Source organism: Monodon monoceros, unplaced genomic scaffold, assembly GCF_005190385.1.
Source record: "Monodon monoceros isolate NGI ecotype Baffin Bay Population unplaced genomic scaffold, NGI_Narwhal_1 Super_Scaffold_12, whole genome shotgun sequence".
Classification (NCBI taxonomy): domain Eukaryota; kingdom Metazoa; phylum Chordata; class Mammalia; order Artiodactyla; family Monodontidae; genus Monodon; species Monodon monoceros.
The window spans coordinates 2182644-2200343 of record NW_021703768.1 but is presented as its reverse complement, the minus strand read 5'-3'; the positions used below and the strand labels follow the sequence as shown (position 1 = coordinate 2200343).

Below are 17700 nucleotides of genomic sequence, written 5' to 3'. Positions count from 1 at the left end.
CCTATCCTTTCCCCATCCCCCTTGTCCTGTCCCTTATTCCCCCAACACCCCCCAACTCTGCTCCTCCTCACTCCACGTCTTGGGGCTCCTTCGCAGCCTGGGCCCGAGGCAGAGTCTGGGAATGGGTGATGCGGATGGGGGTGGGGAGGATGGGGGGCGGCCCAGTGGTCTGTGGGAGTCAGGCAGGAGCCAGTGATCCTAGGGGAGGGGCTCGAGCTGGGTCGCATCCGGGAAGCTGCGACCCCAGGCTCACCGGCTCCTACAGAACAGCTTCGACTCCAAGGACGCACCGGGATCTGCGCATGCGGCCCTCGCTCCGGCTGCAGCCACAGCCTACTACCCCTACGAGCCGGCGTTGGGCCAGTACCCCTACGACAGGTGAGGGATCTCACCCCTCCTCACTGCCCCTACCCCAACGGAGCACCAGGCCCCGCCCCTACTAGCGCCACGCCCCCACTGAAAGTTTGGGCGGCAGAAGGAGGGGCATGCCTCGGGTCACGTCCCGCTGACCTTGGGTTAGGACCATCCGGGCCTCCTAGCAAGCCGCGTCGCCAGGGTATAAAGGCATCCCATCTCCCCTTCCCCGCCCCCACGCCGTCTGTCCGGACTCCCAAAGCCCTCGCTGCAGTGTGGTTTCCGGGGCCTGATAAAAGAACTCAAAGAGACATAGGTGTACGTAGACAGACGGAGACCTGGCCGGGCCTCGCGCCCGCGCTCCTCCCCCACCCACAGAGACGTCTCTGGCTCCATCTAAGTTTAATCAAATATAAACATTAAAAGGCAGTGCCTGCCTGGGTAAAACCCAGGTCTTGCCACCATAAACACACCTCCACGACCGGGACTACAGCCGCGTGGGCCTGGCGCCGGCCGCCTGCCCGCGGTGCAGGGGCCGCTGCCGGCGCCCCATTGCGCAGCCTGTCTCCAGGTACGGGACCATGGACAGCGGCACGCGGCGGAAGAACGCCACGCGCGAGACCACCAGCACCCTCAAGGCCTGGCTGCAGGAGCACCGCAAGAACCCCTACCCCACCAAGGGCGAGAAGATCATGCTGGCCATCATCACCAAGATGACCCTCACGCAGGTCTCCACCTGGTTCGCCAACGCGCGCCGGCGCCTCAAGAAGGAGAACAAGATGACGTGGCCGCCGAGGAACAAGTGTGCGGATGAGAAGCGGCCCTACGCGGAGGGCGAGGAGGAAGAGGGGGGCGAGGAGGAAGCCAGGGCGCAGCCCCTCAAGAGCACCAAAGGTGCAGGTGCGTGGGGGGGGGGTTGGCGATGCGGGGGTGTCGCTTCCCTGTGGCTTCTCGCTGGTTCCTTTCGGAACGGGGCAAACTCCTGGGCCTAGGCGGCAAATTAATGCCCTGGCCCCGAGTGTGCGAGGCCCTGTGCACGAGGGGTCCTGTGGCAGTGAGCTGGGAGCACGCTCAAAGACCCAAAATCACGTTCGAAACACTAGCCCCTGCTGCCTTTGATATGAGGCTGAAATCAGCTAGGTCCGTGTAGGCGTTTGGGAGCCTCTGAGGGGATGGGAGGTAGAATAAAGGCGCAGGTGCTTTGCCTAACTCCCAGGTGGGCCCGTAACCAGGTCCTTGGAGTGAGGAAGGGGGTTCCGTTAACCTGCCATCCCGTCTCCCTCCACTGGCCACTTTTTACCTCCTGGCAGAGCCCATAGACAAAGAGAAGGATCTGGAGCTCAGCGACTTGGAGGACTTCGACCCCCTGGAGGGGGAGCCCCCAGAGTGCGAGCTGAAGCCGCCCTTCCAACCCCTGGATGGAGGCCTGGATCGAGTCCCCACCGTGCCAGACGGCCCCAGCGCCCCAGGGAAGGAGGCTCCGGGCGCCCTCCGGATGCCCCTGGCCGCCGGGGGTGGGGCCACTCTGGACCAGGACCTGGAGAGGGCCCGGAGCTGCCTCCGGAGCACGGCGGCTCGGCCGGAGCACCAGGCGGGCGCGGGCGCGGGGGTTGGCCCGCAGGCCTGCGAGCCCAAGCTGGGCTTTGCTCCAGCGGGGGCGTCGGCGGGCCTCGAGGCCAAGCCGCGCATCTGGTCCCTGGCACACACGGCCACCGCGGCCGCCGCCACCGCCCTCGGCCAGACTGAGTTTCCCTCGTGCATGCTCAAGCGCCATGGCCCCGCTGGCCCTGCGGCTCCCTCCTCGGCGCCCGCCTCCTCCTCGCCTGCGGCCCCGGCTCCCGCCGGTGCCCTGGACAGGCACCAGGACTCCCCGGTAACCAGTCTCAGAAACTGGGTGGACGGGGTCTTCCACGACCCCATCCTCAGACACAGCACTTTGAACCAGGCCTGGGCCACCGCCAAGGGCGCCCTCCTGGACCCGGGGCCGCTGGGCCGCTCGCTGGGGGGGGGGGCGCCAACGTGCTGACGACGCCCCTGGCGCGCTCCTTCCCGCCCGCCGCGCCCCAAGACGCCCCCGCCTCCGGCGCAGCCAAGGAGCTGCTGGCCACGCCCAAGGCCGGCGGCAAGCCCTTCTGCGCCTAGCTGGCCGCCTGCCTGGGCGAGGAGGCAGCCGGCTCTCGGGCTGCAGGCTCCAACTCTTTTTCTACCGAGTTTCCAAAGTGAGGCAAGAGCTCGGCAAAGCTCAGGTCGCCAACCCACCCTGGAGGGAGGATCTGAACTCGGGCTCCCGGGGCCACGGACAAGCCCCCGGAGCGCCCGGACAGGAGTCCGCCCGGCCGTGCCAAACTCGGGGACCGAGCAGGACAGGGCTGCTGTCAGAGCAGCAGGGAAACACCCTGAAGCAAAAAGTTTACGTGCAAAAGTTTACACACAGAAGACGTTTCCGTTCCGAGGCCTGTCTGTGTACCTGTCTGCTTTGGGTTGAGGCTTTGCCGCCGTTCCTTGTGAAGACTCCTCCGCCTGCCGGCCTTCCGATTCCATCCTCAGCATATACTTTTCACCAACAACACTTCCACCGAGTTTACACTATTGCACACTCTTAACTCGATAAAATTATGTTTTTTAATGTATGTTCACACCGATAATTGCCTGCTTCAGAGGCTAATATAACAAAACCAATAAAACCGAGTGATGGTGTTTGCATTGCAAAATGAACGCATTTGAAACCTAGGGATTTGGAAACTTGGAAGAGGAAAGTTGCCCATCCCCGAGGGCAGGGGTGGGGAGGGCTGCTGACGCAGAATTGTCACTGGAGTTGCTTGCAGAGCCCAAGACTTAAAGCCATTGTTTTAAAAAGATAGTCACAGTAAACTTACAGGATTCTGTTGAATTCCCGAATAGAAGGCGATGAGAGACCCCAAACTTTTCAACTCTCTCCCATTGCCAGACTCCAGAATTTTGAGAAAGTAAAAGTTTCTTTGGCTAGATACGAATAACCTTTAAACTTCCAAGTTCCCTGGAACTGTGCCCTGGTGGGGAAGGGATGCGGGGCCGTCACTGCCCTCAGCCTCTCCTGGGCGGGAGTGAGGTGCCCTCCTTGACGCTGCGGCCTCCTAACTCCGCCTCCGGGGGGGGAGGGGCGGGAACCTGCCAAGATGCTCTCAGCCTGTGAGTGCCGGCTCAGGGAGAGGGAAGTGCTTAGCAGGCCGAAGACCCCAGGCGGGGCTGCAAGGAAGGGCCTAGGGGTGGTGCGGGAGGACGTGAGCCTCCCCGGCCTCCCGTAGGGTCCTGCGGACCCCTGGCTTCGCCCAGAAACCCGGTTCCCCCACCACGGCAGAGCCCAGCTCGCTGGCAGCCAGAAGGTCTGATCTGGAGGAAAATCGCTGGCTTCCTCCCCACGGTGGATTCTGCGCAGTTCCCCGACCCCCCACAGGCTTCTGCCCCCGCCCCCGCAGCCCGCGCAAACGCCCCTCGAGGGCGGCAGGCGAGCGTGAACTGGACTCAGCGCGGTCCGCTAGCCTGCAAGCCCTCTGCTTAAGGCTGTACTGGGCCTCACAGAAGCCGAGGTGCCCGGAGGAAGGACGGGCCGCCAGGCAGGAGCCTGCAAGGGTGGAGTGGCCCGAGGGTGCAGCGCAGCGACAAGGAGATGGTGGCCTTTGGTCCGTACGCGGACAGACTGACAGCCGCAGAGACGCCAGCTGAAGACAGGAGTCGCCTGGCGAGCCGGCGGGCAGCCTTCGAGAGACATGGGAGGCCCGGCCTTTCTTTTGCGATGGGCCGGGTGGTACTGCACTGGGGCCCCGTGGATCCCGGTCCACTGGGAAAGGTCAGGGCGGCCGGAGCGCTGGAAAGCGGGCCCGATGGGCCGGGCGTTGGGGTGACTTTACCACCTGGGACAGGGGAACGGCGAGGGGCACCCTTGAGCGATGGGCCCCTGATGGCCGGACCTCAGCGGCCCCGACTCTGAGTGGTGGGACCTCGAAGCCCAGTCCTCGAGCGGAGAGAGCGGGCGCGGACCCTGCGCCCCGCCGGCCGCGCGGTAATTGGATTGTATCCGCCCGCGCGCTGTCACAGTATTGACTTTCGCTCTCTTGGATGATATTATCGGGATTCGGAAGCTCGCCGCTGATGTGTCTGTCAAAAGGCTGCGGCGGGAGGCCCCGGCCTGGCGAGCAAGCATCACCAAGATAATTTGAAGTGAAATTTTCATTTTGACAGTAAACCCCTCAATTTCTAAAGGCTCCGCGCTCCGAGAGCTCGCTGGCAGGGGGAGGCTTTGAAGAAAGCCCACGTCTTAGACTGAAAAGGGCAAAAGAACTCGAATTAGTTGTAATAGATAAAAGGGCAAAAATAAAGAGTCAAGGGTACTTGACAGTAATAGCGAAAGTGGAGTCTCGGGGGAGACGCTGCGGCCGAGGCTGGGACGCCAGGAATTTTAATGCGCGGAGGACTGCCGCCTTGCGCCCCCCAGCCCTAGACAAAGCCAGGCATTTTGAGCAAAACAAGGCTTGGACGCAGGCGGCTTGGTTAGGCGGGAGAGGGGCTGCGGGGCCAGAGAGCCCAGGAACCCCAGGCTGCGGGCCCCGAGTGGCAGGGCGCGCGGCTGGGCGCGAGCTGCAGGCCAGGCTGCGTCTGACTCCGGATCCTTCCGGAGCGGGCCCTTCCCGGATTCGGCCCCCCATACCCCCTTCCCCGGCCCAGACGGCTCCTGCTGCCCTAGCCTGTTGCCCTCGGGACCGCAGGCGCCTGGCAACGCCAGGGCGCAGAGGCCCTCCTGTCCGCGCAGAATCCCACCCTGCAGGAGCCCCCAAGTCTTGGTGGAAATGGCTGACCGAAAGGTTTCACTGGATTAAACTGAAAAGCTGTGTGAAATAAAGACATCAAGTGCAGAAGAGGGATTCAGCCACATCCCAGGGGCGACTCGCCCAAAAGGGCGCCCCCAGAGCTGGGACCGTCACTTCGACCCACACCCCTGACCTTTGGGGCTCACTCTGGAAGGGTCACTGTGGGAACTCCTACCCACCCTCTGGCTGATCTTCAGAGCAGGGGTCGGGGGAACCCCAAGGCGAGAGAGGTGGGGGGCGGGAATGAATTTTAGGAGTGGCCGCTGCGGGGGAAAGGTCGCTGTCGGTGGGGTGAGGGCCCACTTTCCTCCCAGGGAGGCTGTCAGAGAGGAGCGCGGGGGACCGATGCTCTCAGCCACTCAGGCGTGGCAAATTCAAACACACCAAGGAGGGGCTGCTAAATTACCGGCGCTCTTTACATAGAGCCCGAATAAGACTAATCACCGACGCGTTACTTTTCATCAAGCGAGTCTGACAGCGGCATATCCAGACCCGACAGGGGAACAGGCGCGGGAAATATACGGTTCTCCCGCCGGCGGGGCTAAGATAATTCCTTAAGCGCCATTAACAGCTCTTAGCCGCAGGAAATGGTCTCCCAGAAAACGTCTCCAGATCTGAAAGCTTTATCGACCCTCCAACCGCCACTGATGATTCCATTTTTTTTCTTTCTTCTTTTCCTTTCCTTTTTTCCTTTATTTTTTTTTTAAACTAAAGGGAGAGACATCCAGAAAGGTAATGGAGTTTGACACGACACCTTCTTAACTAGAGAGAGACGCAGGGAAGCCAGCCCTTAAATGATATTTAAAAGGCACCCAATTAAGATTTAAAGTGGTCGTCTCCTGAGATTATGCACGGATTTATGCCGCCTACTTTCGCTGGGCTCGCTTGCCTGCGCTGCAGACGGCCTGGGCCCCTCTCTCCCTCTTCCCTCCTAGCCATCTCTCTCTCTCTGTCTCTCTCTCCATCCTCCGTCTCCATTTCTGCCTGTCTACCTCTCTCTGCGCGTCTCATTCGCTCCCAAAGAGAACAGAAGAAGGAGAAGCAGCAAGATCTTCTAAGGCTCTTTCCTTCCCAGCGGAAGGATTCTTCTTCGGTCGGTCGCGCGCTGAGGCGGGCAAGCCCTCCCAAAGCAGGTGATAGCGGATTGAGAGAAACTGAGCCTGACTCCACCCCCCACCCCCCGCAGGCTGCTGGTCACCTGGGGCAGCCTCTATAGTGGCGGGGCGGGGCCCAGGCTGCAGGCGCTGGCAGGTCCACCTTGCCCACAGTGGATGGGCCTCCAAGCAAAGGGGCAGCCCAGGCGGGGGTGGGGTATTAATATCAGAGGAGAAGCTGGGGGCGACCCTCAAACCCCCGCAGTCTTTGGAGCCTGTGCGGTTATGGCGGAGGGATCCCCACTCTCGCACTGCGCACTCACGATCCACGTCCTTAATGCAGCTCTTCGAGAGAGCCCAGACCGGTCAGACCTCTCCCTCACCGTGATGCAGGACAGGGCGCTTGTGCCATTGGTGCCACTGAGCTGAAGAAGCGGGAAAGCCCCCTCCCCAGGGTCATATCCTGGGAAAGCAGCAAAGCCCAGGGAAGGAAACAACCATGACCTTTGCACCTGACCCTAGGCTCAGGCCCTATAGGAAGGAAAGCAACAATGAGACCTGGAGGCGGAGAGGCAGGGGGCAAGGAGCTCGGGGAGAGGAGTGGGGGAGAGGGAGGGGCGGGGAGAGGGAGGGGCAGGGAGGGAGAGGGGAAGGGTAGAGGGGGAGGGAGACGGGGGAGGGGGGAGGGGAGAGGGAGAGGGGGAGGGAGAGGGGGAGAGGGGGAGGGGAGAAGGGGGAGAGGGGGAGGGGAGAAGGGGAGAGACAGGGGAAGGGGGAGGGAGAGGATGGAAGGTACAGAGGGGGAGGGGAGGAGGAGGGATGCAGGGGAGGGAGGGGAGGGGAAGGCCAGCAGGGAGTAGGGGGGCAGAGGGAAGAAGAAACCTAGTGGAAGGTGAGGGGACTGCCTTCCAACATCAACTTTCTGAAGAAATATTTGTGAAAAAAATGCCTTGTGCCAAGATGACTGTGGCTCATGGGTGAAGGCGTCAGGTTTATCTGAATCCAGGGACCAGATAGCCCCCCCACCCCCCACCCCCCCCACACACACTTTTCTGCTGAGGTGGGATCAGCTCTTCGCAGGTTCTCAGACCTCAGCCAAGCCCACTCAGGACCTTAAGGAGCGAAGCGAGAGGCCCATCTCACCAGCCAGGGGTCAGGGGAGGCTCAACAACCCCCACCCCAGGTCTGGCGACGTCTGAACAGCAAGGGTGGAATTCGGGGCGCAGGAGCTCCACCTGGTAAGAGCCTTGGTGACTTGAGCTGAACCCACAGTGTAGGAAGGCTCTGAACACCCAGAGCAAGCATTAGACGGAGGACGGTGTTTCCAGGCTCCTCCTGGACCCTCGCCCGAGCAGGGCACTGAGGCAGCTTCCCAGCCTGTCACGGTTCTGTGTCTGCTGCAGCGACGTGGTCGTCCCGGGGCCCCTCCCAGAATAGGAGCTGGATTTCCACATGAGCCCTGATTCCCACTGCCCTTCTGGTGGAGGTGTAGACCAGACTCTGTCACCTCAGGGAGATATCGTACCAGTCATGACAGAGAGAGTGAGACGGGGCCTCAGGAAGGGCAGCAGGCTATCAGCCAAGCATCTTATACCTTTTGGCTTCTTGAGTCCTTGTGCTATTTTCAATGCGTCATCGTTCTGTTCGGTATCTCATCAAACCAGTGAAGGACAAACTGATGAAGTCGTGTGCACCACTTCTGTGCGAAGTTGCATTTCCCACTGGTCTGGGGCTTGCGGTGGGCACGCGAGGCCCCAGAGGGGCTGAGGCTGCCTGCCCGGGGCCAGCAGATGGCTCAGGGGACACCACAGCCACAGCTGGGGGAGAGCAGAGGGTCCGGCACACGCCCCTCTCTTGTTCCTCCTTTACTGCTTCCCTGGCTGTGCTGAGCTGGGGCACTCTTGGCTGGCCCGGGCTCGGGGCTTAGTGAGAGGTGAGATTTTGACAGAGCAAGTGGGGGGGGGGCATCAAAAGCTGAGGGAGGGGCCGGTCCAGAGGCCAGGGCACCGGAAGGGACAGTGCTCATTTTAACCAGGGACACGGGTCAGGTGGAGTCAGGGGCAGCAACATCAAGGGGCCAGGTTGGGGAAAGCCTGGGGCGGGTCAGTGAGCAGGGTCATCACGTCCAGTCCTTTGCGGCCCCCATCCCAGGGCTGGAAGCCCCCAGGTTGCCTGGGCAGGGCTGGTGTAGGCAGGTAGGGGCTGCTCACGTGGATCTGTGAGGCTCCCGGCTTGGGGTGGTCGAGGATTGAAGGAAAATGTCCAGTAGCCCACGAAAAGGCAGGCAGAGGGAGCAAAGCGCAGGACAGGAGGAAACGTGGCTTCTATGTGACAATTTTACGTCTCTTAGGGTCCTAAGAGGACAAGGCAGGGAGGACTCCTGTGTCGGGAAGACTCGCATATAAACCAGGAAAATTAGAAGCATTTCTTGAAATAGACAAACGGAACCACGGGCGCACGTGAACACTTGGTGCTACAGGCATAGCTCTCCCTCCTCTTAGGATGGCCTGGGAGGACGGAGCTCGCTTGAGGCTCAGGTGAGGCTGCTGCACCTGAAGTGCCCGTGGCCTGTGCGTCCCCAGTCGCATGTGGCATGTGGGGAGAGGCGCGGAGTGACCGGAGGGCAGGATGGAAGGGTCCCGGCGCCTTTGGCTGAGGAGCTGTGCCTGGACAAAGCAGCAGCTCCGGGGAAGCTCTGGGTCACTACGATGGGCTGGTGGGACGGGGTAGCCCTGGAGGAAGTGACCGCCTACTTCACACGTGCGCGCACACGAGTCCACGCGTGCACACACGATCACGTATAGTATATGCACTCACCCACACGGGCACACAGGCACATGCGAGGTTACAGAGGCTCCCACGGTCACAGGCTGGTGCGGCCTGTGAAGCAGGCACTTTGGGGCACAGGCAGCGGCTCCCTCACGGCAGGACAGATGGGGCAGAAGGGGCACGGGGCCTCGGGGGGGCTCAGAGATGGCCTGGACGGGAACTGGGCACCGCTGCACCTAAAGAGGGCGTTGTCTGGGGGAGGACGGAGGAGAGGCCTGTGCAGTCCATGCTGTCACGGGCGCCCTGGGGGTGCACATCTGGAGAAGTGTCCACCCTCTGAGCAGGGTGGGGTAGTCGAGCTATGGGGGAAGGAAAAGGAGGCAGTTCATCCTCGGCCAGTGCTGTGGGACATGGGCAAGGGACCCCAGCCCATCCTCAAGGAGCTCAGCACTGTCCTCCAGCCAGCCAGGGGCCCCACCCACACAGCCTCCCTGTCCCCAGATGGCCATGCCCTGGACGCGCACTCCTGGGGTTGGAGCAATGCCCTCCGGGCCCCACCCGGCCCCGGGACCCCCACTGCCGCACTCCTGCCTAAGACCAGTGCAAGCCCCAGACCCCAACCCGGTATCAGAGGACATGCTTCTGTCAAGAGGCAGGATGCCGGGCCCCCCTGCTGCCCTTTCTGCGCCTGGAGACCAGCAGTGTGTTCACGGGGCCTCACCCATCACACAGGGGACTGCCATTCACCGGCAGACGGCAAATGGGACCTAATTAATGAATTTGATGATGGAAACTCCGGTTTCTTGGAACGTTAGCCCAAGTTCAAGACCATCAGCCTGAACACCAACTCCAGCTTTGCCGCAGCCCTCGCCTGGGACAAGAGCATCATTTATGTCGGGCAAGTAGGTGGAGCCCCGCATCCGTGAAGGTGGCTCACGGCGTCTCTGGGCCGAGGCTGTGCTGCGCTGGGGACAGACCCTGCTGGGGTGGGCAGTCGGCGCAGATGCACACACGTTGTCACGGGCCCCCCTCTGGGCCCTCAGAGTCCATTGCAGGGGCAGTGGGTTCACCTCTGCTTCCATCGGTCTGTGGGTCTCTGCTGGACACTCCTGTCTATCCAGGAGGATGAGATGAAGCTTCTGGGTGCCTCTGTGGTGGCCCCATCTTGGTGAACATGTGGCCTTGAAGGGGGAGGCAGTCTCTGAGGACCGGGAGAGCCTCAAAATTTAGGGGCCACCCTGGCCTGCCTACCTGGCACTTGTGTAGTGAGAATTGGTTGTGTGCACGGTTAGACGTGCGAGACCATCCCTGGCTGCTGGGGTGAGGGGCCACGCCAGGTCCTGAGTGCAGGCTCTGCCCTGGCTGGGTCCCGGGGGGAGGACGGAGCCACAGCTGCACCCCTCCGGCCGGCCCACAGGACCCAGGAAATCTCTCCCCGGGGCCCTGGCGGTAAGGGTGCGGGCCTAGCAGTGCCTCCTTCCCCTCTGGCCTCAGGAGTGTCTCCTCTCCAGCCCGCAGACCTCACTCCGCTGGCTCGGGGTGGAGAGGGAGTCAAGTACTCATACTCCTGTTTTCTGTCTTTTCAGCAATAATCTAGCCTAGGATTTCCCACCCATGGGGACTCCCAGGCTGATCCACGGGATGGGGGACAGCACCACCAGGCCACCATCCAGGCGGGGCCGTGCACGCATGGCGGGGGCGCCCAGAGCCTAGGGTTCACCCGCCGATTCTGCATTCCTCGACGGCCTGGTGAGAGGGGACAGAGGAGGCCGCCTCCCTGGAGCCCAGGTCCTTCCCCTTATCTTGGTTCCTGCACCCACCGCCTATGGAGGACACAGACTGGGGGATATCTTCACCAGCAAGGGCGCTGCAGGGGTGCCGGGAGCGGTGGGGTGTGTGTGTGCAGCTGTCTGACTCATCACCATCCGTTCCAAAGAGCCCCTACCTTCTCTCTAACCTCACGAGCCGTGTTGTCATTTTGCTTTCCTTCACACACTTCTGGAAATCAGAGCCCATTCATTTCACTCCTCCGCTTTCAACTACAAAATAAGTTATTATCCTTGACATTGAACATTTTCTTCCCTCAATGAGTGTAACGTCCTTGCTTTGAATATCTTTGACACAGACATACCTACTTAAGGAAATATAAAAATCTATGAATTCGGGAAATGGAAAAAAGAGGCAGATCCTCTTGTTCCCGGATGCATCCTTACCTGCCATTGAGCTCATTTTAAAATGCTGTCCTTGCATTTAAAATAGCTTTTTTTTTTTTTTTTGCGGTACGCAGGCCTCTCACTGCTGTGGCCTCTCCCGTTGCGGAGCACAGGCTCCGGACACGCAGGCTCAGCGGTCATGGCTCACAGGCCCAGCCACTCCGCGGCATGTGGGATCTTCCCGGACCGGGGCACGAACCCGCGTCCCCTGCATCGGCAGGCGGACTCCCAACCACTGCACCACCAGGGAAGCCCCTAAACTAGCTTTTGATTTACCGAAACCTGAACCACAGAAAAGCGGGTTAGTCTGCACCTTCACTGCATCCTCGTCCATCTTTTACCAGCACAGAGGCATGCCAGGCGCCGCCCTGCGCCCGACCCCGCTAGGAACTCCTGTGGCTGGTTCTTGAACCCAGAGGGTGGGGGCCTTGTTGGGCAGTGAAGCTGCAGGATCCTGAGATTACATCCTTTGTGAAGGGGTGTGAGATACAAATCAATAAACAGATACTTATGTATAAAAGCAACACATCATTTAAGTATGGGGGTAAATGTAGAGAAGGGAGACGTGGTCTTATGGGCATTTTCTAGACGGTTGTGATAAGACAAGTTTTGGCTGTTTCGTCACAGCTTTGCTCTTAGACGGTATATTTCTGCTTTTATTTTGCACACTTGCCTGATTTCTCACTCCATCCAGGAAACAAGAAGCGACCGAAGCAGAGACATGGAGAGGAGCCCACATGGTCACCCTGGACCTGTTGTCAGCGTGGCCCCTGGGCCTGGGCATAAACCCCTCAGCTTCAGGGGCCGCCCCCTCGTCAAGGCTGCTCTGACACTGGACGTAACCCACGTGCTCCCTGTAAAGTGACACCAGCAGTTCACAGCACGGCATGCCACCCTCCTGGGATCTCAGCTAGGCAGGTGTGTAGGGCGGGAACCAGGGGCCACCAGACTGCGGCGACCTGTGCAGCCCCAGAGTCACCACTGCTCAGGGCCATGGAGCCCCAGCCTTTGCGCGGCCGAGGGGCTGTCACCTCACCCGGCACGTGAGGCCAGGCTGGGCATCAGGCCTCGTGAGGGTGTTGGAGCTTTGGGACACGTCCTTGTCTGCACGGTGCTTCATGCAAACTGCAGGCAGGGCCCATTAGACCCAGAGGGTCTACTGTGAGAACGTCTCCAGGGAAACAGGAGGGGAGGGGGAGCTGCCTCATACTTGGAGAGCCCAGGCGCCTGCGCCCCCCGAACCCAGGCTGGACGGTGTGCTGCCGTTTGCGCCCACCAGCCCCTGAAGGGTCCAGGTGACCATGCTCCTGAGAGGGTGGGAAAGCAGAAAGGAAGGAAGAAAGCCTCGATTTCCAGAGGCCAGGGGAGGGAGAGACAGCAGGCTGTGACACCCAACAAGTCAGGACTGGGCCACGGAGGGGAGGTCTGCAGTGTCCGGGGCTGACGGAAGAACCCCCCCCCCACCCGCTCCCAGCATCTCCCACCTTCTAGAAAGCGTGAATTCCTCCTTTATGCCCCGGATCCACGTAATGACCATCACAGTGGCTCATCCAGGGACAGAAGCTCCAGGACAGAAATCTAGTGAGCTTCCCGACCTGATGAGATCGAAAGGCATTAACGACCCCCCACTGCCGTGGGAGACGAAGCACTGGTCGGTTTTGCTCAGGGTAACAAAATAAGCACTCAGTATCACCTGTGGTCATCGGGAGCCTGGTGCCTGTTCACAGGGAGGCTCCGATGACAAGGGGCTGCTGTGCTCTCCAGGGCACAGGGACCGGGCTCCAAGGGCCCCCGGCGCCACAATCCCATCCTGGAGCTCGTAAAGGCCCGAGAGCGTCTGTGTCGGCCTGAAAGAAGCCCTTATCGCCAGTAAGCAAAAGGTCACAATTCCTGGAAACCAGAGTCACGGGCTGCCCCTGGTGCAGGCCAGCCAGCTCTCGATGCAGCTGGACTCTCAGCCCTGCGGGGCCCCTGACGTGGAACGCCTGGTATTGGGAGGAGCCAGGAGGGCAGAAGCCAGCAGGATGAGACTGAATCCTCCTACGTGCTGGGCATTTCCCCCATAATCCGCCGTCCACCCTCTCCTTCCCCGAAAGAACCTGTGTCCCTCTCACCTCCCGTCGTGGTGGAACCCAGAAACAAGCTCACATCCCAGGAGGGCCCCGGGTCAGGTGCAAACTTGACCCCGGAGGATGGCTGTGCACCCGGGAGAGCTGTGAGACTCTACAATCACTGCCCGAAGCCCGGGAACGTGCAGGGCGGGATCCTGAAGGCGCCGGGCCGGGCTGGAAGGCGTGCAGCGGTGGTTCAGGGCACGTTTACGGGTGTGGCTGCCTGATGCTGTGTCCTGGCCTCCTAGCATCGGTTTGAGCAGCTGACAGCGACTCCGAGTTGTAACCGGCTGGTGGAAACATGGCCCGGATGGCTGCCGGCATGAAATGACATCAGAGCACGGGCAGGAAAGGACCCCAACGTTTAGGGAGATAGGAATGTGGCAGGGGTGGATGTATTGTGCATGATCGCTTCACCCACTGCCTGTTTCCTTCCATCCAGAGAGCGTCCTTCCATGAGGCTGTGAAGAGTCACGGACGGAGAGAGAACCCCCGTTGTCCACGCCTCTGCCACAGCTGCTCTCCGCAGGCCGCCAGTGACCGTGAGAGATGCTGCCACCAGCCGGGCCCCATCCGACAGGGAGCGGGTCCCAGAGTAGCCGGGGCCAAGGGCAGGTCTTGGCCACGAGAAATGGGGTGGATGTAGCAGGGCTGCCCAAACACAGCCTGGGCCACAAATATCCTTGACGCTACCAGTGAATCTTGGCCTTCTTAGGAGTCAAATACACACCAACTCAAATCTTACTTAATTTGTGTAATGAAAGGGACAAACGCAAAAACAACACAAAACAACCTGCAGTTCTGATCATCGAGGCTGAACTTGAATCTCAGCCCCCTGACCAGCCCCACTTGAGTCAGTTCAGGGGCCCAGAGTCCATTACACAGAGGGGAGACTGGGTCCCCCAGAGTGGACACTACCAGAAATTTCTACAGCAAGTCTCCCTCCTAGCCTTCCCGCAAGGGATCCTCCAGGGCCCATTACCAGGGAGGACACACCCAGGCCTCCTGGTGATTTCTAGGTGGTTGGTCAGAACCGACACTAATTCCTGGGAACCCAGGAGGCAAGGTGGCCGCATCCAGGGGCTCCAGGGGCAGGTGCGTGGCGTGTGGGCCGCAGCCAGGCTTCTCACTCTGGCCTGCTCACCCCTGAACCCGCCATGCAGTCACTCCCTGGGCTGCAGAATGCAGACATTGCAGAGCCCCCAGCGAGGGCTGAGAAGGTCAGAACGGCCAAGGGGGAGACGGGGAGCTGCTTTTTCCCACCAAAATGTAACCCGAGGTCTTCCAATGTCGTCCTGCGGTTGGAGGACATACCAAGACCAGCCACCGCCAAGATGTTGAGAGATGCGGGCGGTGATCACAACCAAACACCCAGCCACCTCCCCCGTGGCCTGGGAGGAGGACAGGGGATTGTCACGAACCCAGGAGGCCCGTGACCCCAACTGCAGCTGACCGTCCAGAGGCACTTTCTTCAGTGGAAAAAAATCAACGCATCCCCCGTTCCCCAAATGTAGCTAAGATCTGGGAGCACATTTCTCTCTCTACCAGTTGGTAAAGCCCACACACACATGTTCCCCTGGAGAGAGCAGCTCTGTCATAAAGCCTGTGTGTCACCTGGGGGCCACTGCAGCTCTCCAGCCCGGTTATAGCCTGGTCCACCTGCGATGGCCCCCAGTGCGCTGGGGTCCTCGTTCACTAGGCCTCAAGGGATGTGGGCCCTGCACACGAGGGGGCAGAGAGGACAAAGCCCGAGTCAGGAGGTTCTCCAGGCGTTTCGGGCTCCCCTGTCCGGTGGTTAAAGTCACAGCAACCTGACACTCCAATAAGGGGGTGGCCTGTTTGGAGATGGGTCTGTAAAGAGGGAATCAACTTAAAATGAGGTCTGGGGGGGCCTAGTCAAAGGCGGCTGTATCTTTATAAGCAGAGGAGGTGAGGACACGGGGAGAAGACAGCCGTCCACACACCAGGAAAGAGGCCTCAGAGGGAACAGCCCCGCCAGCAGTCTCGGATCCCAGCCTCCGGGACAGGGGACAATAAACGTCTGTTGTTTTAAGCCCCCCAGTTTGTGGCACTCTGTTGCAGTCGCCCCAGGAGCCTAATAGAGGGGCCGTGTGGATGGTAGAACCTGTGGAACTCTGCTTCTGAGGCTCTGACTTTCCTGCGACACTGGAGTAGACCTGAACTTGTGCGCTTAGCAGGAAGCGGCATCACCAGGTCCATCTCACTCTCCTGATCCCTCTTCGCTGACATTCATGTAAATGAAACAACACCAGGGCACCGTGCGGACGAGAACGGGAGAGAAATACGGGAGAAGAACAAGGAGAAAACAAAAGAGAAACACACTCACAGATACAGGGAGCAGATGAGTGGTGACCAATGGGGAGAGGGAATGGGGAGGGGATGGGATGGGGAGATTAAGAGGCACAAGCTACTGTGGATGAAATAAATACGCTGCAAGTACGTGAGGAGAGACAGTGCTGCTGTGAGCCCCACTGCTAGACAGCTTAGAACTAGCGGGGACTTAATCCCCTGGTGCCAAGGTGGGAGTACACCGGTCGGTGCCTTCCCTGAGTCTCTGACCCAAACGTTAAGGGGTGGGGGGACCGGCAGCGAATCTTCCTCCTAAATTAGTCCAGGCCGAGAATCAGCCACGCGATGCCTGGACACAAGCTCCCTGGACGCACACAGGCCCCCAGCCAGAGCGCACCACTGTGTCTGCGGTCGAGGCCACCAGACTAGAGGAGGTGGGCCTCGTCACGTCCGTCCCTCGGCTCAGGTACCCTCGGGGCCATCCCGTGAGGCCGCTGCCCCGCCAGGCACGCAGGATCCCGGACACACAGGGCGAGGGTCTGTCCCGGGGACTGGGTGAACGCACCCACTCCCACATTTCAGTGAAAACCAAGGCTGGGGTGCGGGCGAGCCTCTGCGTCCCACCTGGGGACGCTGGGACCGTGTGGTTAGGAGAGAGACCCTGGAGGACGGAGCAGCCGTCACGAGACTTCTCGATTCACGGCGGGGACGGGATGAGGGCTCCTGTGACAGGGGGCGTGAGACGGGGTCCTCGGGAGCCCCTCAGCCAGGGTTAGTGGTCCCTGCAGCCTCTCTTCCTGGACACCTCACTCTCCCACCTAGAGCAAAGTAGAGGTCGCAGGTCAGAGGGCTCAGGGTGGCATTTACCAAGATCAAAGGAAATCTCGGAGAAGCAAACAGCTCTGAATGAAAGAAGCGACTTTGGAATGAAGGTCCCGAGAGAGACAGCTTCGGGGCGGGGTGGGGGGGGATGCGATTGCATCAGTGTCCCACGGGGACAAAAGGTGGCCCCTTCCTCCCAGGCAGTTCCCCACTGCTGGGCCTCGCACCCCGGACCTCCAGGCAGAGCCTGGAACCAGCCTGTGAGATGCCCCAGCTGGGGGGCAGGAGGGGGCTTGGGCTGCCGTCAGTACCGCGACCCGCCCGCCACTGGCTGCACCCGCACCCCGGCCTGCACTGACAGCTCATCAACTCCGCCAAGGACAGATGGCCCCAGGTCACCCTGCAGAAGTGAAATTGTCCGTTGACCTCGCCCACATGACCTCACCATTACTCGTGTCGGAAAGAACTAGGGCATAAATCACGCCCCCTCCGGACCCCGGACCCTCACTACCCCCCCTCCCATGTCCCTCCCAGTTTCTGGCTGAGGGGCAGGGTCTGCGCGGCTGGGCCAGTGACGAATGTCCGGCAGGAAAAGCTCTGAGGCCACGTCCTCGGGCGATGGCGATCTCTCCCCATCTCAGAGCATTCTTCTGACCGTTACTATGGACACCTCTGCCGAGAGCTGGGAAAACGCGAGGGAGTCTAAGAAAATAAAAATCATGTGTGATGCCCTCACTCGGAGCAGAATCTGGGCAAAGTTTTTCCAATTGTTTTTTACGCACATCTTTGCAATTACTTCTCTGTGACGGTGACGAGCCTTTTCAAGAAAATTGACTCCAGGAAGGCAGCTGGTGGCCGACAGTTTCCTAGGACTTGTCCACCCGGCTCTGCCAGCTGCCCTGGGCCTCTCTGTTCTCACCTGGGCGGGGACCGTGAGCGAATCCCAGTGAGTCCTCTGCGCTCCTCCCGCCCCATGGGAGCAGCAGCCCCAGCCCTACGATGGGCAGAGACCCAGTTACCGTCCCCCATGCAACAGCTCCCTCCCCCGCCGGTCCAGTGTCAGGAGGAGCCCCAGGGGTCCGACATGACTGCGCCTCCTTCAGTGGAAACTCCACGGCATCTGCTGAACCTTGACCATCACCGTGTCCCCTGCCATCACCCACTGGCTGTGGCAAAGGCCCGA

At 60.7% G+C, this 17700-nt stretch overlaps 1 protein-coding gene across 1 annotated transcript in view; it reads left to right on the top strand.

The window, feature by feature from the left end:
• Nucleotides 1-2496, top strand: part of IRX4 (iroquois homeobox 4) — a 35292-nt gene extending 32796 nt beyond the window's left edge. Inside the window, 4 exon segments of the mRNA XM_029215995.1 lie at nucleotides 271-378; nucleotides 926-1254; nucleotides 1665-2356; nucleotides 2359-2496. Of these exon segments, the coding sequence (XP_029071828.1) occupies nucleotides 271-378; nucleotides 926-1254; nucleotides 1665-2356; nucleotides 2359-2496 (1267 nt within the window).
• The last annotated feature ends 15204 nt before the right edge of the window (nucleotides 2497-17700 follow it).